Source organism: Chanodichthys erythropterus, chromosome 6 (assembly GCF_024489055.1).
Source record: "Chanodichthys erythropterus isolate Z2021 chromosome 6, ASM2448905v1, whole genome shotgun sequence".
NCBI classification, from domain to species: domain Eukaryota; kingdom Metazoa; phylum Chordata; class Actinopteri; order Cypriniformes; family Xenocyprididae; genus Chanodichthys; species Chanodichthys erythropterus.
In genome coordinates, this window is record NC_090226.1 from 14,775,453 (window position 1) to 14,789,674 (window position 14,222).

The 14,222-nt window shown below is 35.5% G+C and overlaps 1 protein-coding gene across 6 annotated transcripts in view; it reads right to left on the reverse strand.

Moving 5' to 3' along the window:
• Positions 1–14,222, reverse strand: part of ppfia4 (PTPRF interacting protein alpha 4) — a 132,821-nt gene that overhangs the window by 53,431 nt on the left and 65,168 nt on the right. For all 6 annotated transcript variants that reach the window (XM_067388212.1, XM_067388210.1, XM_067388209.1 and 3 more), the window contains exons 2-4: positions 5,935–6,036; positions 4,788–4,952; positions 1,789–1,863 (exon numbers count right to left, since the gene is read on the reverse strand). In XM_067388212.1, coding sequence (XP_067244313.1) covers positions 1,789–1,863; positions 4,788–4,952; positions 5,935–6,036 — 342 coding nt within the window. The remainder of the gene's footprint in view (positions 1–1,788; positions 1,864–4,787; positions 4,953–5,934; positions 6,037–14,222) is intronic.

Sequence of the window (14,222 nt, forward strand, 5' to 3'; positions counted from 1 at the left end):
TCAGCCAATCCTAACAAACCATACATCATTGGAAAGCTTATTTATTCAGCTTTCAGATGTTGTATAAATCTCAATTTCAAAAAATTGACCCTTATGACTGGTTTCGTGGTCCAGGGTCACATATTATAAATGTACCTGTTTAAGTTTGATACTTTGACTTTGAAAAAATCGTTCATTCATTTAAAACCCTTTGTTTTTGTGCCAGCAAAAGTGCAGTTCTGATTAAATTATGTCATTGGGTAGTTAGATATTTTTATTTATAAAAATGTTTCCCCTGAAGTAACTTTAACAGTTACTTTTTCACAACCATATATCCACCATTTTTTCAACACGGAAGTAAGGTAAATATCTAGAAAATAACAATAAGTGCAATAAAAGGTAAAACTATTAACAGTACAAATTAGTGTGGTTATGATATGATTATGATAATAAATAAAAAAATAAAAGTTTGCAATATCAAGCAGCATAACAAACCAAAATGCTCAAATTAAAAATGCTCTCATGTAAAAAATAAGGTGGGTAGCTTGATGGTAGATAACCTTCTTCAAAATATGATTAGCTTGTAGTTTGAGAGTTTCCAAGTAGATTCCCCAACACTGACCACTTCCTTTGTTCCCTTTGCAGCATTAGGTCCTGTTTGTACTGAGACAGCATAAAATCTTCCCGATGGTCTAAATGCAGCATCATGACACCCAGAGGCCACTTCTCATGCCGCCTCTGCAGTGCGGGCTGCAGCCAAAGACTCTTCTTACTCAGTGGATAATGAAAAAAATAGCTTTTTTGTCAGTGTGTTCACACATGCTGACCAACCCGTATTAGACAGTTATGAATGATGTGAAGATTTATTCAGTGGGGGAGTGTATAACTGGGTCATTAAAGCCTGCAGCACTTTTTAAATGTATTTTACATTTCATATGTATTTTTCCACTATGAAGTCAGTATATACCTCCTACTTAAGCTTTTAAATTAAACATTAACAAGATTGTTCACCAAAAATGTTCCAAACCCACAAGCCTTTTGTTCATTTAACACAAATTAAGATATTTTCAATGTTCTCTCATCATTTTTGTTCATCCATTGAAAGTCTATGTAATCAACATTTTTTGATGACAAAATTTTCAGGTGAACTAGATTTTATGATGCTGACACTGGATAGTGTTGTTGACGGTTGCATACTTTGCACAAGGTCTCTGAAGCAGCTGCAGTAATTGACGCAGGCAGTTACTGCAAATAGCATCTAAAATATATTGTCAGTGTAAATGAAGAGAAACTACTGCTAAAACTAGATGATGGGCATTTTGTGTAAAAAGTAGTTAATCATTGAAATATTAAAATGTAAGTTACAAATAATGAGTATGATTGATATGTAAAAATGCATATTTTGTTTTATTCACAAATCCACAAATCATCAATTAATGAACAACATGCATTAGCAACAACAACAAAAAAGTGTGATGTTACATACAAACCAATTAGGGCCCATGAATTATTCTAGGCAAAAACCACATTCAATAATCCGTTTAAGCTAAAAAAACTGAATGCACTGAAATGAAGTGCAGTGAGTAATTGTGTTGTCAATGCTTTTACTTATCAGTGTAAATCTACGGTATGTCAAGTGCATTCGCTTTGCTTGAACTCTCAGTGGCATGTAAGTGATGGAAACAGACAGCGTGCATTTCCTGCATGATTTGACATCAGGGGGCAGGTGCTCATTGGACAGATGTTAATGAGATCAGCAAATCCATACCAGAGCGTAAGCATATACACACACACGCACAATACACGTACCTCCTGACTGGCGGCTGCCAGCTGTCCTTCTAATGTAGTCACCCTTTCAAGAGCCACACGTAACCTTTCACGCACCTGTGCAAATGAAAAACAAAAGATTTTAATTGCCAAATTTACACGTGCCAACAAAGCCCTGTCAGCATCTAATACATTCCACTTCAACTACCACTAATGTTACACGCTCATAATGACTTCACAAAAACATTAAAGAGGACCTTTTATGCCCTTTTACAAAGTCTTGATTTTGTTTTTCGGGGTCTACTAGAATAGGTTTTCAGGCTTGAATGTTCAAAGAACACTTTATTTTTCTGCACCTCTCCTCCCAGACTGTCAGTAAGGCTCTGTTTAGTTCTTAGGTGTGTTCGACATGGGCTGCGGCTGGATGCAACCGATAGGCGAGAGTTGCCATTCGTTGGGGAGGAGCTGAAAATAAAGAAGTGAAGTCGGACACTTTATGCTTCCCGTAATGATGATTGTACTGTGTTTGCATACTTTATCATAGCAGTGATACATTCAGTACTTTATGTACTACTTAAAGGGTTAGTTCACCCAAAAATGAAAATTCTGTCATTTCTTACTTACCCTCATGCCGTTTCACACCCTTAAGACCTTCATTCATCTTTGGAACACAAATTAAGATATTTTAGTTAAAATCCGATGGCTCAGTGAGGCCACCATAGGAAGCAATGCCATTTCCTCTCTCAAGATCCATAAAGGTACTAAAAACATATTTAAATCGGTTCATGTGAGTACAGTGGTTCAATATTAATATTATAAAGCGATGAGAATATTTTTGGAGCGCCAAAAATAACAAAATAACGACTTATTTAGTGATGGACGATTTCAAAACACTGCTTCATGTAGCATCGGAGCACAAGTGAATCAGTGTGTCGAATCATGATTTTGATTCATTATTTAAGTCATTATTTTGTTATTTTTGGCGCTCCAAAAATATTCTCGTCGCTTTATAATATTAATATTGAACCACTGTGCTCACATGAACTGATTTAAATATGTTTTTAGTACCTTTATCGATCTTGAGAGAGGAAATGACATTGCTTCCTATGTAGGCCTCACTGAGCCATCAGATTTTAACTAAAATATCTTAATTTGTGTTCTGAAGATGAACGAAGGTCTTACGGGTGTGGATGGCATGAGGGTAAGTAATAAATGACAGAATTTTAATTTTTGGGTGAACTAACCCTTTAATAACAATGTCTGTTTGTTCAATATAGTTCTATATTCTGTATTTAAATACCAATGAATTGGGGTCTATGTTTTTTCATTTTTTTTTTATTCTGATGAGCATGACACAATATCACATCACAACTACATGAAAAGAGCTTTAACTGTTATAGAAATACAGATTTGTGAACATTAGTGGAACTGAAGGTGTGAGAATAAACATGAAACACACGTAATTGTTGTCATGCGGTGAATCTGACCAATCGTGGAACAGCTGTGTCGTCATCAAAGCTTGTGCAGCCACTCTTGAGAAGCTGTGTAGGCTGACTCAGCCGATTGCTCTTGAATCGCTCTCACGGTACTTTGATGCCATATGTCACAGTCAAGTGGTGTCAGCGCTGTCTCAAGTCAGCCAAAATTTCTAACCGCCATGCACTGTTTCAATTCAACCGATCAGTCTGTGCAGTGCTGCATGAATTCGAACAAGCCTCTTGACTCTATGAAGCTCCTCCTTCTGGAAAGCACAATTTGCTCTGATTGGTTGGCTGAATCAGTGTGTTGTGATTGGTCAACCACTTCCAGCATGTTTCAGAAATGTCACACCCTAACTATAACCACGAGTTTCAGCACACTATTAATTAGTGTTTTCACGATACTTGAATTGCAAAACTGTTATATAGATATTTTAATTATTACCTCATAATTTTTTGATAATTTTACTGCAATAGCTTACACACAGCACAGGGAGGCTTTATTTGAAACTGAACTAAATTTACAAAAAAAATATAAAATAAGAACAAATAAAATTGCAAATGACAGCACAAATAAATGAAAAAAAAAAAAGGCTTTAAGTTTTTCAGGTGGGTCTAACAGCAATATTCAGGTAAGAAATACTACAGAAAATAAATAAATGAAAAATAACACTGGATAATCTTCATTGTAAAAATTAAATACAGATTAATGCTTATAATTAAAGTTATAAAAGTTATTCAGTCAAGAGCAGTGAGTGATTTTCTTTTGGTCTTTTGTTCTTTGATTAAGTAACAAGTATAATAGGCTGCTGTCACTTTATGAGCTTATGCACAGATCCAATATACTATTACACAACATGTGTTTTCTTTCACAACTATTTATGTTTTTACCTGAATACTGGGCATTTGGGCATTTTGACATAATGTTGTGTGCATTTGACTGTTTAAGCCCAATAAGCCATGAAAAAGAACTCAATTTGTTATTCACAAGCTGTTTGAGAGGCGGCTTTATGTGTACACCAATAGATCAGTGGTGCTAGCACTTTTGGTGTGTGTGCGAAACCTGTGGAAATTATTAAAATTATATGCAATATCTGCAACCCCGCAGAGTAGGCACATGTGTGTGTCAATTCACCATCGGAGAGAAGAGAGAGAGAGAATGCGCAGCTGGTATCGGTGTATCTATACAGCAGAAAAGGAGTATTAGAATAGTTTAAGATATTTCAGTATCGATACATATTGAAATATCAATATTTTTGACAACATTACTACTAATGGGACTCAATAAGCTTTGGCCCCTTTATTTGGCCTATGATTTCGGTGGGAATTATTTAAATGAGGTATAGTGTGACACGTATTTTCCTGGAAGAAAACTTAAGACTAAATTCAAGGTGTTTCAGGGAGTTCAGAAAAACTGCTTACTGATATAGAAAATAACTGCCTTTTAAGTGGACATTGTGCTTTGTAAATTTGCAGACCATTTTCATGCTCGAACAGCAACATTACACATTAAACAAAGAAAAATATGTTATAAGAAGACAATATGAATTTAAAGTGTCTCACTTTTTCATCCAAGGCCTTATGATGCTCGAAGAGGGATTTCAAAGCTTTGAGCACTTCCACCTCACTAGACACCCCGGATGGTGGAGGAGCCTGCCTCTTCACCACAGTCATCCTCAGCGAACGCTCGTGACGAGACACCAGACACTCCAAGTGCTCCAAAAGAAGCTATAGAACAACATAAAGATGCAGAAACACCCAAGCACATACTAGCACATCCATCCACATAACTTCAGTTGAGCTTATTCTATACACACTTACAGGAAGAAAATTTCTCGTCACAAACTGCTACTTATTAGCCTTGTATAGTAGCATGTAACAGCCCAATCCATTATTAAAATCACACAAGTGTGAAAATAAAGTGAATTTTGGGTGCTTTGCATTGGAAATGCATGTCGTAAGCAAATTTAGCTGGCACTGCGACATCAGATGGTCTGAGTTCATCTGGGGTGCTTACAAACCAAAAAAAAAAAAAATCTTGCAAATCGCCCTGAGGCTGACAGAGTCTACAAGCGAATGGACATCTTTTACATTGTTCATGACAATGCAGCAGCATGAATCTGGCAATGGAGATATACACACTTCCATTTGTCACCCGCATCACCTCAGCTGTGTGAACATCCTCTCTATTCATACAATCTAGCAGCACGGGCCTTGCCAGAAACATAAAGACCGCTGATGCTGCATGATGTATGGTCATTTACATAAGTGAAGCACTTACATAAACATTTACCCACTTACTACTTTTCAGGAGAACTAGTTGACTATTAAAAATGAGTTATTTTACAGTCCCTAGCACAGACACTACTACCATTCAACATTTTAAAATGTAATTGATGTCAAAGCTCAAATCTATCTATCTATCTATCTATCTATCTATCTATCTATCTATCTATCTATCTATCTATCTATCTATCTATCTATCTATCTATCTATCTATCTATCTATCTATCTATCTATCTATCTATCTATCTATCTATCTATCTATCTATCTATCTATCTATCTATCAAAGAAATCTTACAGACAGAAATTTAATCTAAAATTAACAAAAGCTAAAATAAAATACTGGGACAAAACACAAGCTTGTACTGCTGTACTGTCCCGAATGTATTGGGATGTCTGGTCACCTTAACGCACACACATACTCACCCTGGTATTATTCCTCTCTGCTTTAAGCTCAGATATCTCCTCCTCTTTTTCTAGAAGCTGCTCTCGACACAAATTCAGCTCCTTAGTCAGGGTAGCAAACTCCTGTCAAGAGAAAGAGAAAGGAGGGAGATTAATTATTTCATTCAATATAATAATTCACACTAATATGCATCTGTTACACCAAACTAATACACAACGCTGTGGTTTGACATTTTTTACTTTTATTCATAACTATTCTTCCAGATCTATACAGATCTGCTCATGGAATGATAATAACTCTTTCAAATAGTCACATTTAATAATGTATGCTATTTACTGATCTAGCTTTACAGTCTCCTCATGAGGCAATGAGAATGAATAGCCCACAGAGCTCCAGAGTTAGTGAAGCTTCAAGTCCTGTTCCCACAATTGCTGGTCTTTTGTTGACCAGGGCCACACATTTTGAACACAGGACCACACAGATGGATATCACTCATTTTCTGTGGTGCGAGTTGGACATTCAGTCAGCAAAAACGCCAAAACACCAGCCATTCATTTATTTATTGTATTCTCTTTTTTTTATTTTATTTTATCTTTTTTTTATTGTATCCTTCCTAATTCTATTTAGTATTGCTAATCAAAAATGGTTATCAAACTAAATATCCTTGTAAAAACTGCTTATTTGTGGTGAACTTACAATTACTCTGCAACAAATAAACAAATATAATGTTAATTTGCATGATGAATATTATAATTGTAAAGTGTTTTGTTTTTGCTACTATATCTTTAAGACCTCTATAGTATACAGTAAGTAAATGACTGCTGCTTTCTTCTTACTGGAATAGTTGGCTCTGCTGACCATTTATCATGAGGTTTGTGAGTACTAAATAGGTACTGATGTGTAAATGTGAGCTCTCAAATGTAAATGCACTCATGGTCACGACATCATAACCAAAACCATTTCTGTAGAGTGAACCTTAAAGTGCAGTCACATTTACCACTGCGCTGATGAAATCCATCATTTCAACAGTAATTTACGAAATAGGAAATTTAGCATGAGGGCAAAAAAATTTCCCAACACAGATATTGGAACAGGTTCAAGATTTTCATACTAATTCACTGTACACTTTAAAATAGTTAGGGTTAAGGGTTAGTTCACCCAAAAATGAAAATTCTGTCATTTATTACTCACCCTCATGTCGTTCTACACCCGTAAGACCTTCATTCATCTTCGGAACACAAATTAAGATATTTTTCATAAAATCTGAACATGAAGCAAGGAGAATACTTTTTGTGTGCCAAAAAAACAAAATAACTTCATTCAACAATATCTAGTGATGGCCTATTTCAAAACACTGCTTCATGAAGCTTCGCAGCTTTTGAATCTTTTGTTTCGAATCAGTGGTTCGGAGCGTGTATCAAACTGCCATAGTCACATGATTTCAGTAAATGAGGCTTCGTTACATCAAAAGTGTTTGGAAATTTCAAAACTTGGGGGCGTGACTTTGGCAGTTTGATACACACTCCAAACCACTGATTCGAAACAAAAGATTCAAAAGATTCAAAAGCTTCGAAGCTTCAGATAGCAGTGTTTTGAAATCACCCATCACTGGATATTGTTGAATAAAGTCGTTATTTTGTTTTTTTGGTGCACAAAAAGCATTCTCATTGCTTCATAACATTAAGGGTGAACCCCTGTAGTCACATGAACTGTTTTAAGTACCTGCCTTTAGTACCTTTCTGAGCATGTGAAAGTGTTAATTGTCTTGCTGGCACTGCAGGATTCACTGAGCCATCATCAAAATGATCTTAATTTGTGTTCCGAAGATGATCGATGGTCTTAAGGGTGTGGAATGACATGAGTAATTTAAATTTTGGGGTGAACTAACCCTTTAATATAACAGAACGGTCATTAAAATCAACAAAAACCTTGTATCTCGACGATGAGATGGATCTGTAACAGGACATCAGCCACATTACGCATTACATTCCATTAACATTAACACTGTCCATTTCTCTAGCAGCATGAAGGCAGCGACATTCTGATTTGGGCTCTTTGCCTCTCAGTCCCGCCGGCATCCGGGCTGCAGTCTTGCGTGGCTCAATTGCTCTGTTCTGCGAAGTGCCCTGGCTGGGCCTCTGGCACTAGTCCCAGTTAACCCAGCTGTTCCTAGTGGTCTTTTGGGAAACTTTCAGGGCACTGTTGAAGCATGTCAACACCCCCTCCTGTTTCGACATGCATGCATTCATACGCTCTTTAATTCAAGTGCACAAAATACTAGGGGGCTGAATAAAGGGTCACATGGATTTTCCACAGATGGTGAAATGAACAGGAGAACTGTCATCCTTGCTGAGCGGCAACAGGGGGATATGAAATTCTTTTGCTATGGCAGAGCAATAACAATCCTAGCGTGCATGGGTTTGAAATCATATAAAATAATATAAGCTTTCAAAATAAATCACAAAAAAGCACCACCTAGGATCATGTGATCATAGAAGCTTTCATAAAAGGGATAGTTCACCCAAAAATGAAAATTCTGTGGACATTCGATGGACACTTTACTATCCATACTATCCTATGAGGCCACGGGAGAGGATTTGTGAATGGAAGTGAAGTGATGCAACTGACGCCGTACGTCACATGACAATGACAACATAGTGAATGTAGTACGTCCAAATTTCATTCATACTACACACATTCATACTACATAGAAAGTACTTTTTAAAGGTTGCAAAGTAAGTTTCAAACCAAATGTAGTACCTGTTATATAATAAGCGATTTCAGAAGCAGCATGAGTTTATATTAACACACTGTATTCAGGCTATTGGGTCAGCTATGATTGCCACGCTAAATGAATACTTTCAAGTCCACACATTGTGTTAGTGTGCTGTTTTTCTGCTTTCTGAATAATGCTGCTTGACTGAAATGTAGGGGCAGAAAGGACCGGGAGGGGGAAGAGGAAAAGGAAAATGGGTCAGTGCGTTCATTTGATTTTTTTTTTTTTCACAGGAGTGGAGGAATAGGCAGAAAGCAAGTTCAAATCCACAAACAGATGTTGGATCTTCCCGCCTCTTTCAATCACTGCAACAGCCTCTGAAAAACCAAAGCATTTCTCTGATATAGCAGGGAATGGGTGAAAAAAAAAAATGACACTAAAAAACACATTGTATCAAAGAAAGCAATTCTATTTCAATCTGTCTTGGCTCCTCAATAAATGTTTGAGAATAAACAAAAAGGAATTGAAAACATGCATTTGGGGTTTGTCATCAGAGATTGACGTTTCAGTGCTGAATTCAAAGGTAAATTGTGTCTCCCAACTCTAGAAGTAACACAAGAGGATTTTCTGTGCTGAGGTTTTGCATTTGAAGCCCTGGATTATATTTGTATTGTGACTTGTGAGCGTGAAAAGCTGAAATCCCCCCAGTTAGTAGTCGACTTACTTTTTTTTCTTCTAGAACTTGTGGTTCTGCTTAAAAGTGGTTGCAATAAACTTTTCAGCTCTTGAAGTCAACCCAACAACTATTAATGCAATAAATTAGTCTTTACAAAAATAATATTTCAAACTGCAATGTGGCACAAACACTTCTGAAATCAGATTTAGCATTCATAGAAATTTTCCACACTGAAAATGAGGAATGTAATAATACCGAAAAATGGTCATTCTGTAAAAATCTGCATTTTGTCTCAAAAATTAAAATCTTTTTAATGCTACGAGTTAATTTTAGTAGTTACAACATTATAATATACAGTTTAAAAAAAAGTTTATTAATTTTTGGATTGGACAAGGATTACATTTAATGGTGTTCTTAAAGCTTTCTCCCTAAAAATAGAGGAAATGAGCATGAAATACCCAATATTGGCTGATAACGGATATGGTACCAATATACTGTGCATATACAGTATATGCAGCCTAAATGGCATTCATACACTTCTAGCCCTACTGCTGTTAAACATTTGCAACAGCTGTGATAACTATATCCCATTTATAAGCACTAAAGCTCTTCAGATTGCATATGAAAAGCAAATCAGTCCAACTGAGATATAATTCATAGGCTGAGCCTCTGGGAACACTTTCTTCATTTATGCTTCAATGTAGGTACCACAGTTAACTTCACTGTGTGTTTTAAAACCATTTTATCAACAAAGAAAATTATAAGACTAGCATAATCACCGTTTTCCATTTTCAAGAAAGAAAAAAATGGCACCACAGGAAAGGAACACTGCTAATTACAGGTCATTTTTATGGACATCTATCATGTAAAAACTTTACATTTATAGTTGTGTTTTCACGTGGTGATAACATGAGGTGTGCGCACTGTCTCATGAGAACAGAACACTGTTAATCCCTATTAGCTCTTAAAATATTGGATGCAAACTTAACCTATATTTTTCTGTTATTTCTATAAACCATTATTTAAAACTTTTCTATGACAAAAATACTTGATCTTTTCAAATCAAGACAATGTTTTGCACAGCAGGTAAACTCACTAAGAGGTTTCTAAAATGTCAAAATGTGCTGCACTGATAAAAGAGAAAAATCCACAATGTGTCGGCCAGCAGTGTGACCTTGTGAGATGGTTGTCGGCAGGTGAGCAGTGTTGAGCTCAGACAGCTCCAGGGATTTCTCTGTGTTTGGTTGGTAAAAGCCTTGGGATTAAGGAATGGAAGGAATATTACCAAATACAGCACCGTTTCTGAGCACAGGATTAAGTCATACTGCAGTCTGCATTACTACAAGCACCAACAGACAACACTCACACACACATTATAGAGACTTTTCAATATGCCAAAAATGGCTTCCGTAGTGTACAACAGATTTAACGGTATTGTTGATTTGACACCTGACATGGTTAGTAGTTAAAAGTGATTCATGCTTAACTCATATGACCTTGAAAAATAAAATAAAATAAAATAAAATAAAATAAAATAAAATAAAATAAAATAAAATAAAATAAAATAAAATAAAATAAAATAAAATAAAATAAAATAAAATAAAACATCATAAATGCTCCACAGACGCTCATCCGGACCTGCCACAAACAGCTTTAAACTTTTTTCCCTACCTCCACCAGACATGCTTACAGTAAGCCGATTTCTCTTAGTCTACCTACCCTAAATCTATAACAATGTTCACTGTCTTATACATGTATAAAGAAACATGTTGACAAGAAAGGCTTCACAAATAACACCAAACATCTGTTCTTCTTTAGCCGCTCTCTGTTGTTGACTGAGACTGCTCAGTCAAGCCTTCCTGCTCAAGGAGTGCATTTACATGCAGAACAAAAAGATAATCACTAGCAAAAAACAGCCCATTATAAATAACCCTTTTTTTTTTTTTTTTTTTTTTTTACATGGAAATGATTTAACCAACAATGCACATCAGATGCATATTGCATATTTAATAACCAGACAGAATGCAGACAAATAAACTAAATTAGGGTAATGGGCAATAAATATGTCCTTTGGGTTTTCGTACATCATTAGTGACCTTTCTCCAATAAAAAAATATGATGATGGTTTTACCATAATCAGTGTAAGATGCAAATGTAAATGTATGCAAATGTAAACAAATATTGTGGGAGCTAGAAAATAAGATGACAACTTAGAAATAGGCATGTGACAGTATCAAATTTTCATGTTGCAATAATTGCTGAAGCTTTTATCATGGTATACAGTATTATCACGATATTGAAAAAAGTTGCAAAAAAGTGTTAAAGGATACATAGTACAATAGAACTCTTTTTCTTATAACAAAAAGAACAATTACAATACACAAAAAAAAACTATAAAGTAAAATGCTTCAAACAGATTAAAGCGCAAAAGAATTATAAAGAACAACAGGTGACACTTTACAATAAGGTCATTATTTAACGTTAGTTATTGCATTAACTAAGATTAAGAATGAGCAATAGCTACATTTGTTACAGAAGGGTTTTTTTTTGTTAATGTTAGTTAAAAAAATACAACTGTTCATTGTTAGTTTTAGCTCAGGTCTATTAAATAGTAGTTACAACTTTATTTTAATAACATTATTAAACTAAGAAATTAACATTAACTAAGATTAATAAATGCTTTATTAGTATTTTTCATTGCCAGTTTGGTAATAATGAATTAACATGTTAACTAATGAAGCCTTATGTCACTAAGTGTTACTGAACAATAACAAATAATCAGAACATTTCCAATCATTATAGGGCATGTTGTAGTCCAGATTAAAATATAAAAATTATTAAGTTTGAAAATAAATAGCCTATTAAGTCTATAAGTATTAAGTATTTGGTAATGTGATGAACAACATTCCAAATACAAAAAACTGACTGACTATTTCAAACATTTTAATTACTGTTCAGGTTTCTGGGGTAACCACTGCATTTCTGCTGTTCGATCAGCACCCTCTGCTGTCAGAGAGTGAACGCTGACTTTCATTCAGTGCGTCTCCTTCACTTATTCCGCCATGTGCTTCTCGTTCACGCTGGGCTTGTTTACATCTGAGCGTGTGTCCCTTTGACGCAGAATACAGCGGTTTTGTGCATTTTATATGGTTGATGGGGAAAGTATTCTTAAAATGTATTATAAAAATGTTAATAATTTGTAATAATTATTCACAGTATTTTGAGGTTCCCACGATAACAATATTGTGCATATTCATGATATATCGTATTGCCAAATATCGGCATGTGTCTACTTCGAAATCAACATGATTTCTTTTCATTAAAAAAATAATCCAAAATCTAACAGTAATCTAATTGAATAAGTGAATATGCCTGGAGATGTGATGGAAGAAATCTAGGGAAGAAAGCAATTAGCTTTAATTAATCACCTCAAGATATCTGTGAGATGGCTGTCTGGCACAATGCACAGACGGTCAGCTCATACTAGTAATCTATTCCATCTTCATTTTGCTTAGTGGGCGTCTGCTTTCATTAGCTTGTTTACAGGTTGGAAAGCATGTGAAATTTGATCATACTTGCTGTAATAGTACAGGAAACACAAGGTCTATCTTTTCAATGTAGACCCTGTTAGCAAAGTGTGCTTGAATAGAGTGACGCAGCTAGAAAAAAAAAAATTTTTTAGACAAGTGAATTGCTGAATAAGAATCAACTGATTTGATTCACTGAACTAATTCATGGAAACATGGCACATTTTGCTAAAACACCAAAGGCACTATTAAAACCACCATATTTGCAAGTTGCAGGAACAATCATAAAATTAATGTATCATTAATGACATTAAAATCATTGCATTAATTAGATTTTGCTTGCTTTTTTTAATTCTTAATGTATTGTGCATATATATCACTTTAAACAACTACACACTCTGATGGTCCATCTCCAGTGGGCATTTCAGAGTACAAATAGCAGACTGAATCTCTTGGCTTGGTGTTGATGGGTTATTAAGGACTGATGTTGGTTTATTTCATACTACAGCTGCTCTTTTTGGCTCATCTTCCCCTTGGCTCAATGCAAAGAGGGAATTGTTGGAAAATATGCAGAACCTGGTGCTCAATTAGCTGCTAATGGATTGATTCCTCTAAAACATGGCATCTCCTGTGGGATCAGGGCAGATTAGGGGCATATCCTCCAGGGCTGGAATCAATCATGTGAAGTTTGGACAGCGGTTGCCGAAATGCTGACAGGATGCTTATGGGCACTGGAACAAGTGAAGCAGAGGCAAGGGGCTATGCCCGGTTGCATAAAGCACCTTAAGTTTTTCCCTTAAGTATGACACTTAAGGCGTGATTTCCCCTTAACTAAGGGAATGACTTAAGGGTGTTGCATATAATCTCTTAAACTGTTCTCTTAGGTAAGGGAAACCGTTAAGTGTTTAACGACAGCATCCCAGGTTTTGCCGTTAAAAAATTCTACTGTTGCCATGGACACGTTATTTGTTAATACGTATCGTGGTAAGTTTTCACAGAAAACAACATAATATGGATAAGGAAAACAAAAAAGAAAACCAAATATGAAAGAGACGAGAAACTCAAATTGATTGTTTACTCAAAATTGAGATTTCTGCCGTCATTCACTCACCCTGACACCCTCATGTCGTTCCAAACCCATAAGACTTTCATTCATCTTTGGATAACAAATAAAGATATTTTTAATATTCTCTCATCATTTATGTCCGTTTATTGAAAGACATCCATATGATTACGGCTGTGTCGGAAGCTCAAATGTGCGCGCAAGAACCAATGAGGTTTGTTTTTGCGTGTGATGCACGCACGTTTGCGCTTCCGTTGACCATATAAGATATGTTATAAGATATGTTATATTTCATCAATGTTTATGTGAATAAACCGCTAAAGTAC